Source organism: Platalea leucorodia (assembly GCF_965183815.1).
Source record: "Platalea leucorodia genome assembly, chromosome: 7".
Classification (NCBI taxonomy): domain Eukaryota; kingdom Metazoa; phylum Chordata; class Aves; order Pelecaniformes; family Threskiornithidae; genus Platalea; species Platalea leucorodia.
In genome coordinates this window covers 50,698,693-50,712,212 of record NC_138829.1, presented here as the reverse complement: position 1 = coordinate 50,712,212, position 13,520 = coordinate 50,698,693, and the positions used below count along the sequence as shown (strand labels likewise).

The window sequence follows — 13,520 nt, the reverse complement described above, 5'->3', positions numbered from 1 at the left end:
ACTTTTTTTTTTTATAGTTTTTATATAAACCCAGTAAAATCAACCCTATCAAAATTGCCTATGTTATAGTATTTTGACATAGACATAGCAATATAAATGTAAAATATGAATTTAATAGAATTCTATTGGAAAAATAAATTCTTTTTAATAATGGTTTCCTACTACAACAAACTTATTTCTTGACTTTTGCTGTCCTATTCATTTAATTAATCCAACCTGCCTCCTTAATTTTATGTGCAGACATGACACACTATGAAAAAATGTTTGCTACCTTTCTGTTTTGAGCACATAAAACCTGTAAGAACTGGTTTGAAGATCATTTTCAAGGTGAATGTCTGTGTCAGATCTTTGCATTGTCAGTGCCCTGGCAAAGGCTCATAAGACCATATTCCCCAAACTCTTCCTTTTTTTCATTTATCTTCTCTTGGTGCTTTTTAAAAACAGAGTACAATGGAATTACTAGGACACTATCATCATCATAAAAAAGTTTGTTTATTGAAGCGTTCATTAATTTGTAACATTGCCCCATATAGCTGGAATGGAATGGAAAAGATTCATGAATGTATTGGCAGACTATTGTCAAAGGCTTTCTCTGAACAAATGAATGTCTTGATGTACTATACTACTTCCTTTCACTTGCTTTTTCTCCACAGCAATGTTTAAGCTGTGGTCTGACATCACACTAATGACTGATCTGTCATTCAAGTGTCCATGGAATAACAAATCAGTCCACTGAGAAATCCAAAATATAACTGTCCAAAAAAAAATTTAGTATGTCATCAAAATGAAATGTAGAGAGCTTTTGAGGATGCCTCACTGCCACTTGCAAGCACCTCCCCAGAGCCAGAACAGCAGGGGACGTGACTGAATCCTGCTTCTTATTCTCAGTGCTCAGGGGAGGGGAAGGGTGAATGTATCAGTTCTCTAAGCGCACAAATTTTCATAAATGTCTGCATGCCTTTCTAAGGGGCTTTGTGGTGGAAAAGCTCTGGCATTTCTCAAGGATGAAATAAAGCACCTTAAAAAAAATCTGTTGAGATGTGGGGTAGACGAGTATGTTCCTCTTGGTCAGCTTTCTTGAAGGCTAGATCAGGACCTTTAGTTGCTGAATTAGTGCTGTGTCCTTTTTGGTGAGATAGCACAAAACAACTCATCAGTCAATAAGTTTCTTGTCAATAAAAATAATGAAAACATCTGGAAGATTCATGAGCTACTTGCTGGCTAAGTTTAACAGAGCGAAAAAACATGCTTCTCAGTTTTGTATTTGGCAGCTGCTATTAGGAAATGAGATCAGAAAGGCTGGCTAGAAATGAGTTGAAATGTGTGTTAAAGAAAAAGAACTTTACAGCTGATTAGAGTAAGTGCTTAATTTGCTCTATTAGAGTCTGGAAGAATTCAGAGAGGTGGAGATCTGTAATATCTTTTTTGTAGTGATAATGTAGTAGTCCCAAATGAATATCTATAGTCTGCTGATAACTTTAGACTTGGGATACCCATATGGCAACAGTGTGGGCCATAAATGTAATTGCATAAAAGTTCAAGCGGTATGGCCAGCATAGCAAATACTTGAGGCTGGAAGTATGCATTTTGATTTAAGATCTAATATCATCTTAGAACCAAATTACGCAACTTATTAAAAAGGACAAGGAGTTCCACCTCTAAGTTTACAGAGAGCATTTTTTATATTAGGAAAAATATTTTTAATTTTTAAATTCCCACTCTATACATAGCTATGAAATTTAAAACCATTCAGAGAACTATCCTTCTATTTTATGAAAGCATTAGAATTTTAGAAATTCAGTTTTACCCTGTGTAGGAATAAAATTAAAAGTTTCAAAATTTCAAAATTCAAAAGTTTGAAAGTTTCAAAGTTTCTCCATACTGGTCATTTTAGGTTTAAATTAAAAAGTAAAGTTCTTTCTCTCTCTCTCTGTCTCTTCTTTTCTCATTCTCTTTTCCCCATGGAACAGACAAGATATTTGACTTGTATGACAAAAACCTCTTCAAAACATTGCCAACATTCACATTTTCTCCAGACAATTTCTTGGCAATTATAATTGCATTTTGGTTCACAAAAGTATAACATAATCAAAACTTGAATATATGAGCGACAAGAGGGGAAAACCATGAGTTTTGTTACTCAAAATACTAAAACTAGCCATAATTCAGACGAGTATGATGATTATAGTCTATGTAATAGTTTTCAGTATAAATACTTTTTAATGACCTCAGCATGAACTTTCTAGAATATGTTTTTTTAATTGTGAAAGTCATAGTCTTTGTACCTCATTGTTCACTAAGCATATTTGGCCTAACGGATAGTTTTGTTCTTTAGGATCTACCTCCAGTATATATGGTAATCAAGGACCACACAAGGGACATTATGAATCCACTACTTTCCCTGGAGAGACCACAACCACAAAAATAGTTTCACAACCAAGGCTGGCCCAGGTACCAGGTAGGTTTTTGAAGTCATGTTTTAGAAATTTGAGCACAGAATTGTATTAATATGAACTGAAGAAAGAGATGAAAATGTAGGTCAAGTACAGTTGTTCAGGCTTTGTTCTGAATCAGATAATACTCAGCATTTTCACTAGTAGTCTGAAAAATGGAGCATATTGTAACTCATATACATTTCCTGCAATAACAAGATGAGAGAAATCATGCATTTGGAGAACAGGATTAAGATCCAAATAACCTTTATAAATTGATATGAAATCAGGCAAAATTCAGTAAAGGTATATGCAAAGTATCATATCCATGAGAATGTTCAGTGAAAATTATAGCTGAGACAAGTGTTGCAGAATAGGGCTTGTGGATTAAAATAGAATAGAAAGAAGCCAACACCATGGTACAATTGCAAAAGAATGCAAATATATTCTGGGACATATTAACGGTAAAGTCAGTTTTAAAACAGAGGAAGTAATTATCCCACTCTACTTAGGTCTAGCAAGTCCAGAGCTGAAGCTCTGCGTTCAGTTCAAGGCATTGCATTAATCACATAGAAAAAAAAAAAAAAAAAAAAAAAACAGAGAAGAGCACAAAAAAATTTTGGAAAGGTAACCTCTGAAGCACCTTTTGAAGAATTCATCATTTTCAGAGAAAACTGAAGAGAGATATGAGAAGAGTACGCTCCAAAAGGAATGCTTGTCAGTTTTTCACCATGGAGTAATAATAATTAACTAATTAGAAGAAGTAATTTGTATCAAATGAAACATAGGAGACTTGTGAAACAAGGGAAACTTGTTTCAAACAAACAAAATAAAGGAGTTAGCTCTTAGGAGAGGATTTCTGTCTATAATAGTAGTACAGCGTAAAGAATATGCTACTGGGAAGGTTGTGAAATCTCCTTTACTAAAAATGTTAAGAGCAAATGGAATATTCCTCAGCCATTTTCTTATTGACCTTGTTTCACTGAATTGAAATGCAGCTGATACGACCTCTTAGGGTTCCTTCCAGTTTTGTAGGGTTTTTTTTTTTTGGTTTTTTTTTTTAGAGGTTGGCCCAAAAATGCCCCTTAAAGTAAGATTTTAAATGAAAAAACAAACATTTCACTCTACCTGAAAGTCATCCTGCTTTTGTGCCTGGGATTTCAGGTGTGTCATTGCTAAGCCTTTTCATTTGCTCTTGGAGTAAATCAGTGATACAACTCCTCTTCACCTGTGCCCACCAAAGTACAGTGCTGACAGTGATGGGGTATTTCATCTGAGTTGGTCTGTGAATAGCTGAACGATGACAATATGTATTCAATTTGCACAGAAGCATGTTGTAAAACAAACAAACATTCATGCAAGCTAGGAAAAAAGTCTGATAGTTTAAAGAACGTAAAAGAGCTTGTGTTCTTGCAGTTCTGTGAAACAGCAAAACTATATGAGATATGTTAACACGCTCTCCTTCCCTCAACTGTCCCCACAGAATGGCTGATTGTAGTTGCTGCTCTTGTGGCACTTGCGTTGATTCTTGCAGTGTGCATTGCTGTTAACAGTCGGAGAAGGTAAGGTAGCCCCTTTACTTTTTCAAAACACACTGCCTTGCTATTTTCTTCATCTAGAGGCTTCAAAGTTTCATGAAAAAGCACAGTAGCATAACACAGAAAAGAGCTTCCTCTACAAAGCTCTGTGACTTGGGGTGTGAGGGCCCAGGTCACCATGTCCTGCACAGGTCATGCATCAGCCTTCTCACTCACGTGGAACCACAAGAAGTCAGTAACTGTATAAACCATTTGGTCTTTACTTGTAGATGGAAACTAACTGTATATAGATCACAGAGAATTAATTATTCTTTATCTGTTACTTATTAATAGGAAAATCTTGTCCACTGAGAGTGAAAACTATGTGAGATGGACATAAACAGTAACAACCACAGGATGAGCTGAGTATAATCCTCTACCATTAACAGTGTTGTCTGTGAAGGGCTGTATTAGACAATTGCTGCCACAGGATTAATTTGTTCCTTCCAAACAAAAGGCAGTCTCACAGCTGACAGTCACAGGGATATATTCTAACATTGCTATCAGAGCACTCAATAGCTTTATTTACTCGACTTTACAGAGGAAAAAGCTGAGGAATAGAAAGTTGCAGTGATCTGTGCAAAGTTAGCCAGGAAATTTGAAAAAACTCTAGCCTAAAGGATAGGCTATAATGTTCTTAACCCTTTCTTTTCTCTGGGGACTGTTCTGAGGTTACTTCTCAATTGTCTTAAACAGCTTTTGGCTACTTGAATATTAAAGTTGAACCCTTTAACAGAGTAACTATTTTCCACTTGAAAGTTGAACTTGAACTTTTTTTATCAGAGTAACCATATAATATGTGGAGATTTTTGTTCAGGAAGCAGTGAGCAAATTTTTTCCTAGTCTACTGTTTGCAGGAAAGCACTTGTTAATGCTTCTGTGAAATAGTGTCAAGGTCCTCCAAAGCATGGCATGGGTGCTAGAATAAAGCACTGCCACCGTGGTGAGGGAGCAACCCAGGCACTCCCTGCCCACAATGTGGAAGGCTTCTACGAGACAAAACAGTGCAAGCTAAATGCCAAATTGTCAGACAGGGTAAACTGATACAGTTTTGCTGAAGTCAGTAGCGAGATGCCACCTGGTATGTTTGCCCTGTGACTGTATCCACAATATCAGTGCTTCTCTGATAGTATTATTAGAGACCTGTTGAAATAAGAAAGCTATCAAGCATATGGTGAGACAGAAAACTCTACAACTTTCTTTCTGTGAAGTGGTTCTGGAGTTACACAACCTGAATGGCACAGCTTATTGATTTATATGTTACTCTGTTATGCCTGTAAAAGTACAGACTGCCAGTTTCCTCCCTCTTAACCCAGAGTCACCATAGGAACAGACAAACAGGGCCACTATGGCTAATTGTTGATTGCATCTGACAAGAAATGAAACAATCTCTGAGCTGTAAATTATGCCCTAGATACCATTAATGGAAACGATACATTTTACTTAGAGCTTCCATGCAACTGGGAGTGAGTCACAAAGAAAGAAAGTGCATGTGGGTGCACGTATGTGTACCAATGCATGGATTAGACCCTGTGTTAATGGGTGTGTCAATGTGTTAATCACTGTGACGGAAACTTTTTGAAGCAGGGACATACCCTCATATGCTTGAAACAAGTGGAATTTTTTCTTTCGCTTTAGCAGGATCCAAATGATAACATGAATAAGTCAAGAATCCTTTCTTCATCTATTCTGATAAGTGCTAATATGCTGAAAATTCACAGAGAGGTAGTTGCTATGCAGTCAGCATACTGAACGTGAATGCCAACAAATCCAAAACTAACACTGCAGCAGTGCTATGAGAAAACTGGATAGCTGAGAAAGGAGTATTGAACATTTCAGTGCTAGCTGAGCAGTAAGTTGATAACATTTCAAGCATTAATTTATTTAAAAAGTGAGAACGAACTGTGTTTTTATTTGTGTAATGCTGTCAGTTAAACCATTTTTTAAATGAATGCTAACTGCAGCATCTCCAGTTTCAGTCTCATTCAGGTTGTCTGAAAAAGCCTAATGAAGTGTAGGCCTTAGTTTCAAGGTAGTTAACTTCCTGATTCAGAAATCAATAGATTTAGCCTTTCTAGTTAGGATGTCAGTATGGCAGAGATTTCAAGCATTTCAAACAAGCAATTGGGCCTTCTCAGTAAATAGCAAATTGCTTGGCTATAGAATTTCCTTTTTCTTTTTCTTTTCTTTTTTTTTTTTTTTTAAATTCGTGTTGGTGTAGGTTATCTTACCCAAAACCCCAAATGGTCAAGGTTCTATGTGGTCCCAGTTAGTTAGTTAGTTATTCCTCCTGTTGCAAAGAAGATTGCCTCTGTCTGGTGCCTGTTGTAAAAAGTGTTAGGATCTCCTTCCGGGGTCCAACAGAAGATGCTGCCCAGCCTGACCATCAAGTTAGGAAAGACACTCTGAGCTGCTCTTTCAAGAGGCTGTGGAGCTCCACAGCTCCTCGCTGGCCTCTTTCAGCATTTCATGGCTGCAGAGCAGGAATCATTCCCAAGGGTGTGTGTAACATCATCACAGTGAACTGAGCTACTCTGGATAAAATAACCCTCATCTATCAGTCAGTAAGCATGAAAAAAGTAATATTTCAGAAGGATAATAGTATAATTGAACTGCCAAATTAGTCATTCAGGCAAAATATGATTCAATTAAGAAGAAAGCACTTTAAAATACAACTTCACTGTCCTTAGAGTGTGTTATATACAAAGCTCATAAATGTGGATATATACAAATGTTTGTTAGAAAATCTTTTCTAGCTTTCAGTAATGAATGTTATTCCTATCTGTAGTAATGATAGATACAAATCGAATTAGTGAGCTCCTGCCGAATTTTATGCATATAATGGTGGATGCTTTCCAAAATAAAATATGCAATATGGAGAAACTTTACACTTTGCGTTGTGTAAGTATGCACTGGCAGACACAAGTTTCATTTCCAAGCACCTTTTCCTAAATATTGACTTTCAATTTTTTTCTTATTTCTGTTAGTCTCCATTTATAGTATTTGTTTTCTTTTTATTTCTTTCTAGATGTGGGCAGAAGAAAAAGCTAGTGATTAACAATGGAAAAGGGGCAGTGGAGGACAGGAAGACGAGTGGATTAAATGGAGATGCCAGCAAATCACAAGAAATGGTGCACTTGGTTCATAAAGAACAGTCAAATGACCAAACAGGAGCATGTGATGAATTCCTGACCGTTAATGAAACACAAAATCATCAGGAACTTGACATGAAGAGTGGAGTGTAATGGTACTGAGTTGCCAAGTAGACCAGAGCTGGGGAAATCAAAATCACGTGGAACTTGGACAGGAATTTACAGATGCACTGTGCTACTGATGTCTTCTGAACATAACTAAACATAAGATTTATTCATTTTTAATCACTTTAAAATGATGTCTGAGTTACAAAATTGACATTTGCTTTCTGAAATAAGCCCCCAAGAATTACTTAATGTTTTCAGTTCCCAGTTCCTACACAGAGGACGCTCACTGTGTCCTAGGTGTTAGGAGGGATACAAGTTTACATCATTGTTCCCTAGATGGAGGGTCTTCACTCTGCAGAGCTACAGAAGTATCCAGTCACTCCGTCTTACAGGCATTTAAGGTACTAAACTTGCCATGGTACAAGAGTAAGTGAGGAACAAATGTCAAGAGCAAAAATCAAGTCTAAACCAAAAAAGCCTTCTATACAATGTCTAAAATATCTGAATCCAGCAGAAATGCCTTCCAGCAAGGAAGAGCGGTAGGTGCATTCAGAGTCTGCCAGTATAAACAAACAGTGACATTTTATAATGATCTATGGCTTGGTCTGCAATGAGGGAAACCCAGAAGGACAAAATTTATTTATCTCTATGTTTAAAAGTCTATGGGCATACAGCAAGTCTTTTTGGAAGGGGGAATAAACAGATGAAAACATGAGCTGACACATAATAAAGTTCTGTACTTTATTATCCTAACAATCTGTACAATTATCCTTGAGTTTCTGAGGTGTTCGTTGCTCTTCCCCCTCCCTCCTTCATTGGTCACAGTTTGTGCATGTTTTTAATGAGTCAGTTAGGAAAATGAATAAAACAGAATGACCTCAGCTCTATCGTACATGCACAGATCAAGCAATTGGAGATCATTAGGGAAGATGACAGTATTTTATTCCTGAAGAATAGGTCTCTGTCTTCTTCTGCTCCATTTTACTTAGGAGATGCTGAGCCTCACAAAACTTGTTTCCCGTGTAACTATTATGTTACACCACTTTGCAGACATTTTAAAAGTTATCTTTCTAGATCTCGCTCACTTCCTCTGAATTCTATTTCATGCACCATTTTTCCTCTGCTTTTTAAAAATACCAAAAGAAACATTGCTTGCTTATTGGTACCAGAAGTTCAAATTCTACAGAAAAGATCAAAGAAAATTAAAGGAAACTCTCCCAGCTGTGTAATATAGTAAAATAGCTGCAGCTGCATTGTTATATGCTTTTGTTTTGTTCTTATGTCTATTATGTAAAGTACTTGTATTAAGCTATGATGCTGTGCATTATATTGATATGAATTGTCAGAAAGAAAATTATTTACTATCAGTCGTCTGTGCCATTTTTAAGAAAGGGTACTGGAATGGAGGGAAAGTGGTAACTTCTAATTGGCCTGCCTCAAAAAAATGCAAGTAAAAATACTCTCAGGTAATTGCAACCAGTGGTCTGTGTCAGTTGTGGGATGGGGAATGTCCTGTAGCAGGGTTATTCAAGTGTTCCTGTTCACTGACCATAGCACCTGTCTTTGAAACTGTTCTGCTAAAGCATGTTATTTTATGTTCTCCATCTGAAGCAATTTGGAGGGTGAGTATGCAGTTAGCTAAATACTAACGTTAGCTAGCACTGATCTTTACTGGAACATAAAGTTGATTACGTTTCTCAGTCACAGCCCTCCAGCAGTTTCCCGTGTGTTTCGTCAAATTGCTCAGTGCCCTGGTATCTGCAGGCAGATCTTCTCAGGGGCAATTTACACCTGGGCAAAAGGTCCCGAGATGAGGTGTGATTTTAAAGTACACATAGGGTGTCTTCTGACTTTATGTAGGGCAGCATGTTTCATCTATGAACACTCACAGAGCTCGTGGTCCAAAGATGTTCAAACAAGCTAAAGCTAATGGGATCATGGTGATTTACAGTATCAGTACGTGTGGTCCACTGTCAAACTTCTCAGTCCTTTAATATATTTTAATATTGAACTGTGTAGTGGTAAGTCTGTTGACTCTGCACATTGATTTTTTTTTAATTCCTTTAGTGTTTTTAAGCAAGCTTTTCTATTTGTCATTATAAATCAAAATGATCTGTTGAAGGCTGTCTTTAAACTGGTGTTATGTACTCATTTCCTTAAGTATGGAGATACAGAGTAAGAATTATTCCTCTCTTTAAATCCTAATTGAATATAGGTCTCAATCAAAAGCAGATATTTCATTGTCTTGAAGGCTAAATTTTTCTTTAAAAAAAAAAAAAAAGGCTGTGGCATGTTATTCATCTCCCTATTCAGATGTTTAATGGAGAAATCTACAAACTCCTTCCTAATTTATCTAATGTTCAGTAGCTATAAATGCACAGACAACACTCGTTCGCTTCTTTTCACATTTTTAAATAGGGAGATGCTCAAGTTCTCTTTACAGAGGCAATGTCATTATTTTATATATGCTGATTCTTTTTAGATTATGTCATGTGATTCTTGTGTAATTGAGTTTCATTATAGTTTCAAAACCAGATGGCCATTTCATATGTGTAATATAGGACATATTTTTATTAATCTTGGTTTTTATTATTTGAGGGGTTGTTTGTTGTGTGTATGTATTTTTTTATATAAAGCATTTGATATTTGCATATTTATTTAACAGATTAATCAGAATGAAAGAAAAGTTCATCTCTAAATTGTAACTAGAAACAGTATTGCTAAAAACACATTGAACTGTAAAATAAGCTTCCAAAACTAAACTTGTTTCCACATTGAGGATAAAAAGTTAGACCGGCATTATTAGTGGCAGAGAAGAATTCAGCAGGATCGTCATGTTTAGTACTGGTGAGCCAGGGGTCATTTTTTCTGCTTGCAAACTCTAAGCCAGGCTCAGCTGAATGCTGTGTGACCTTGTCTGCTCTGCCAGCCTCCCATAGGCTCCCCAGATGCTCTGGGAGTTAGCGATTAACTCAGCTAGAAGGCGGCAACTTCCTCCAATTTAAGATCAACCCAGTAAGATCTTGAAGGCCGTTCCTGGCTCACTGAACCAATGGCATTTGGGAGAGCGCAGAGCCCAGCAAGATCCAGCCCTTCCTTCAGGGTGCTGAGAGACAAGTTGGGTCTTGGTCTGCCCTTGGGCCTTCGAAGAATGAGTATCTCTCTCAAAAATGCTGAGGAGACCAGGCTGGACATGTAACAGACCTCGGGATCAGCTTGTATTATTCCTTTGTCTTAAACAGTATTAAATAAATGTAATCCAGACCACCTCTCTCATGGAAATACTGTCTAAAGCAGTAAGCATATTTAAGACAGAGATCGTATGTTTTATGAGAATGTAATACTTTCATCAAACAATCTGGGGTCATTGTTTCACCTGTATTTTCTTGAAGATCCTTGAAGACCAAACAAGGAATGTCTGATTAAAGCAGAGAAAGGATATGTGGCCATCATGTCTACCTGTATGGATGTTTTAAACCCTTTCCACAACATCAGTTCCAAAATTATATTACTACACAATGTTTTTCATGTGATAGGGATGTCTTTTGTGTGTCCTTTGTCAACAACAACAGCCTCTGTACTAAGTAGTTTGAAGCATATTGCCTGGAATCTTCCTAGGAGACAATTACTGAGTCTCTTTAGCACATAGAAACAATGCTGGCCAGGGACAGAGGTTGGTATATCATCCTGGTTAGGGCTGGTCCTAATTACTCTTTTTGTAGATGAAGGAAAGAAATTAAATCCTCTGACAACTGTGTTCTGCCTGAGCATACACGGATACCGGGATATTTTGTAAGCCAGCAGTTAATGGGTTTATTTTATGCTATATTAGGCCATTAGCCAATCATTATTTCTTAGCCTTATTAAACAATTCAAGTTTCTGACTTCTCTGGTTGCAAGAGATTTGATTGGTCAAATACAAACCCTTTGGTTAACCACAGGTACTGACTAGTTTTCCTCTGTGGAGGAGAAAAGGACAAAAAGGTGGCAGGAAAAGCGCTGTGCTGTTCCTTGGGGTGCAGTTCCAGCTGTGTGGGAGTGGGTGACAAAAACTCTCATTACTTACAGGGGGCAAGAATTGTGCAAAGGCATTTTGGGGGTGGGAGCTCCAGAGGATTAGGGATGGAGGGAGGATGCAGTCACCGGGAGAGGAAGTAAAAGAGTGAAATTTCTGTGCTACTACTAGGAAAGTCCCTTCAACACCCCCAGGACTTTGGCACTTGAATGTTTCACAGCTCTGAGAAGGAAAAAAGAATTGGCCTTTTCCTGTGAACCCCCCACCTCCAAGTCATCCTCTACCTTCACCATCTCATTTGCAAACTGATTTTGAAGAAGTTTCCCCTGGTAGCTTATTTCTCGTTATTACTATGCCATGCTGCACGCGGCATCCACCAACACCATGCTGAGAGCAAGCAGCTGTGGCGATGAGAAATGAGAGGCAAAGCACAAATTTAGCAAAGATGAGTAACACTGTCTTTTGTACAGCACAGAGACTGTACTTTTTGTCTTCCCTGTCTCACCCATTTGGAGTAAGGTTAGCAACAGCAAGATTTCGAGAACATTTGTCTTCTTGCTCATCTTCCTGTTTTCAAAGTACCAGACTTACACGGATCTTCACATAGGTGAAACATGCTGCTGCACAGGTTTTTGAAAAGTTGAAATTGAAGAAGTGAATCCATCATCAAAGAAGCCCTTCTGACCTCAAAGGAGCTGATTATTGTTAAAGTGCAAGTAAAGCAGAGGCAGTGAAATCTTTACATATGCTTTGAATACAGTCATCTTTCAATTTTGTCTGGATGGTTCCAGCAAGCTTTAGAAAGGTTTTGCCTGAGCGACATCTTCAAGGAGTCTCAAACTTTTTTATTAAAACTTCTTACTCTTCAGGCAAAATGGTTTTGGATGAACAAGTGGATGCATGAAACACATTTTCATACATTCTTTGCCACGCAAATCTGTACATTGAACATTGATGTGAATGTCATTAGTTTTGTGTTTTCTTTCAGAAAAAAAGAAAAATACTAAAATTATGAAGTTTTGGATCAAAACAAGTCCACAAAGACTGTCAAATGAGAAGATGACTATTTTTTGTTTTCAGAAATAGATGTAGTTTTACCTAGTTTTAATATCCCAGGTAGAAGATCTAGCTGTGCAAAATTCTTTTTATTTTTTTTGAAAGATTCACCATGCCTAATACATAATATAGCTTTCTCTTTGTACTAAAATGAAATTCTTACAAGTAATTTCTTTCCCACTGGAAAAAAATGTCTGTGTAAATTTACAGTAAAATAGGATTTGTCAATTCAAATAAGATCTGACATAAATGTAAGTGCATCTATCAGAAAACCCTCAAGCATTTTTTAGAATATTAGGGAAAAAGTCTCACTCTGAAACATCCACCTAACTCAGACTTTAGCTCAACAGCAGCTTTCTCCTGGTGCTGAAGCTGAGGCAAGAGGCTGCCTTGTAAGCAATACCAATGGCACAGTTGACGTTAAGGGCATGTAGGCCGGCAGTGGAAAATCAGCATATGGCTCATAGGCAGTGGAGGCTCTGTACATCAACTTGGTCTCCTGAGTTAGCCCTGAAGTCCTTCAAACTCCCAGAGCAACCCAGGACAGAAGAGGATACGATAAGGCATTTTCCACCTCTTCTCCAGAGGCTGTAAGTTTTGTACCTGGCATCTGAAAGCCTCACCTCAGGCAACCATGTTAGGGTGGGGTCAGTTTTAAGACCTACACACTAGTCCCATGTTGCAGTGTATAAACGGTTTAGTTACAGCACAGTTTTAGCTTTAAATCTAAATTTCCTTGCAGTCATTGGTGTACATGTAGCTTCTGGTACCACATACTCAAAAGGCTTTTTTTTTTTTTTATGGCTTAATCTGAAAAAAAAAAAAAGCTTAGATCATTTTCAGTGACCACATTTTCCTCGCATGAATCAAGACTCCACGCTTTCATTTTACCCAGAACTAGCAGTAATAAACTGGGTAGGTTTTGACTCATGATTGGATGTTAAGTCTGAGTTTATATTCACCACTTTTTATCAGCCTACTGTTTTTAATAACAAGCATCTGGTTCAGGGTTGCTGATGCAGATTGCTAGCAGCACCCTTACCATACCTAGCTCAGAGAGACAGTTTTCAGCAGCTTTCGGCCTGAGCCTGTAGAATGAGTTTTTGAGCTGAGCCCCATATCCAAGACACAGTGATCTCAGCTGACAACAGCACAATACAGGAGAGAAAAGTCTTCCTGCGAGTGCTCTGGACTACAACCGTCAATGATACAAGCCTCACAGCAAATTTCTAGAAAAAGT

The 13,520-nt window shown here is 37.6% G+C and overlaps 1 protein-coding gene across 4 annotated transcripts in view; it reads left to right on the top strand.

Moving 5' to 3' along the window:
• CD44 (CD44 molecule (IN blood group)) overlaps positions 1-10,560 on the top strand; it is a 61,938-nt gene extending 51,378 nt beyond the window's left edge. For 2 of the 4 annotated variants that reach the window (XM_082316690.1, XM_082316689.1), the window contains exons 9-11: positions 2,336-2,458; positions 3,916-3,994; positions 7,038-10,558. In XM_082316690.1, the coding sequence (XP_082172816.1) occupies positions 2,336-2,458; positions 3,916-3,994; positions 7,038-7,254 (419 nt within the window). In that variant the 3' untranslated portion in view covers positions 7,255-10,558. Of the gene's footprint in view, positions 1-2,335; positions 2,459-3,915; positions 3,995-7,037 lie in introns of all 4 variants that reach the window. The other 2 variants (XM_082316691.1, XM_082316692.1) reach the window with 2 other exon arrangements.
• Positions 10,561-13,520: the final 2,960 nt, after the last annotated feature.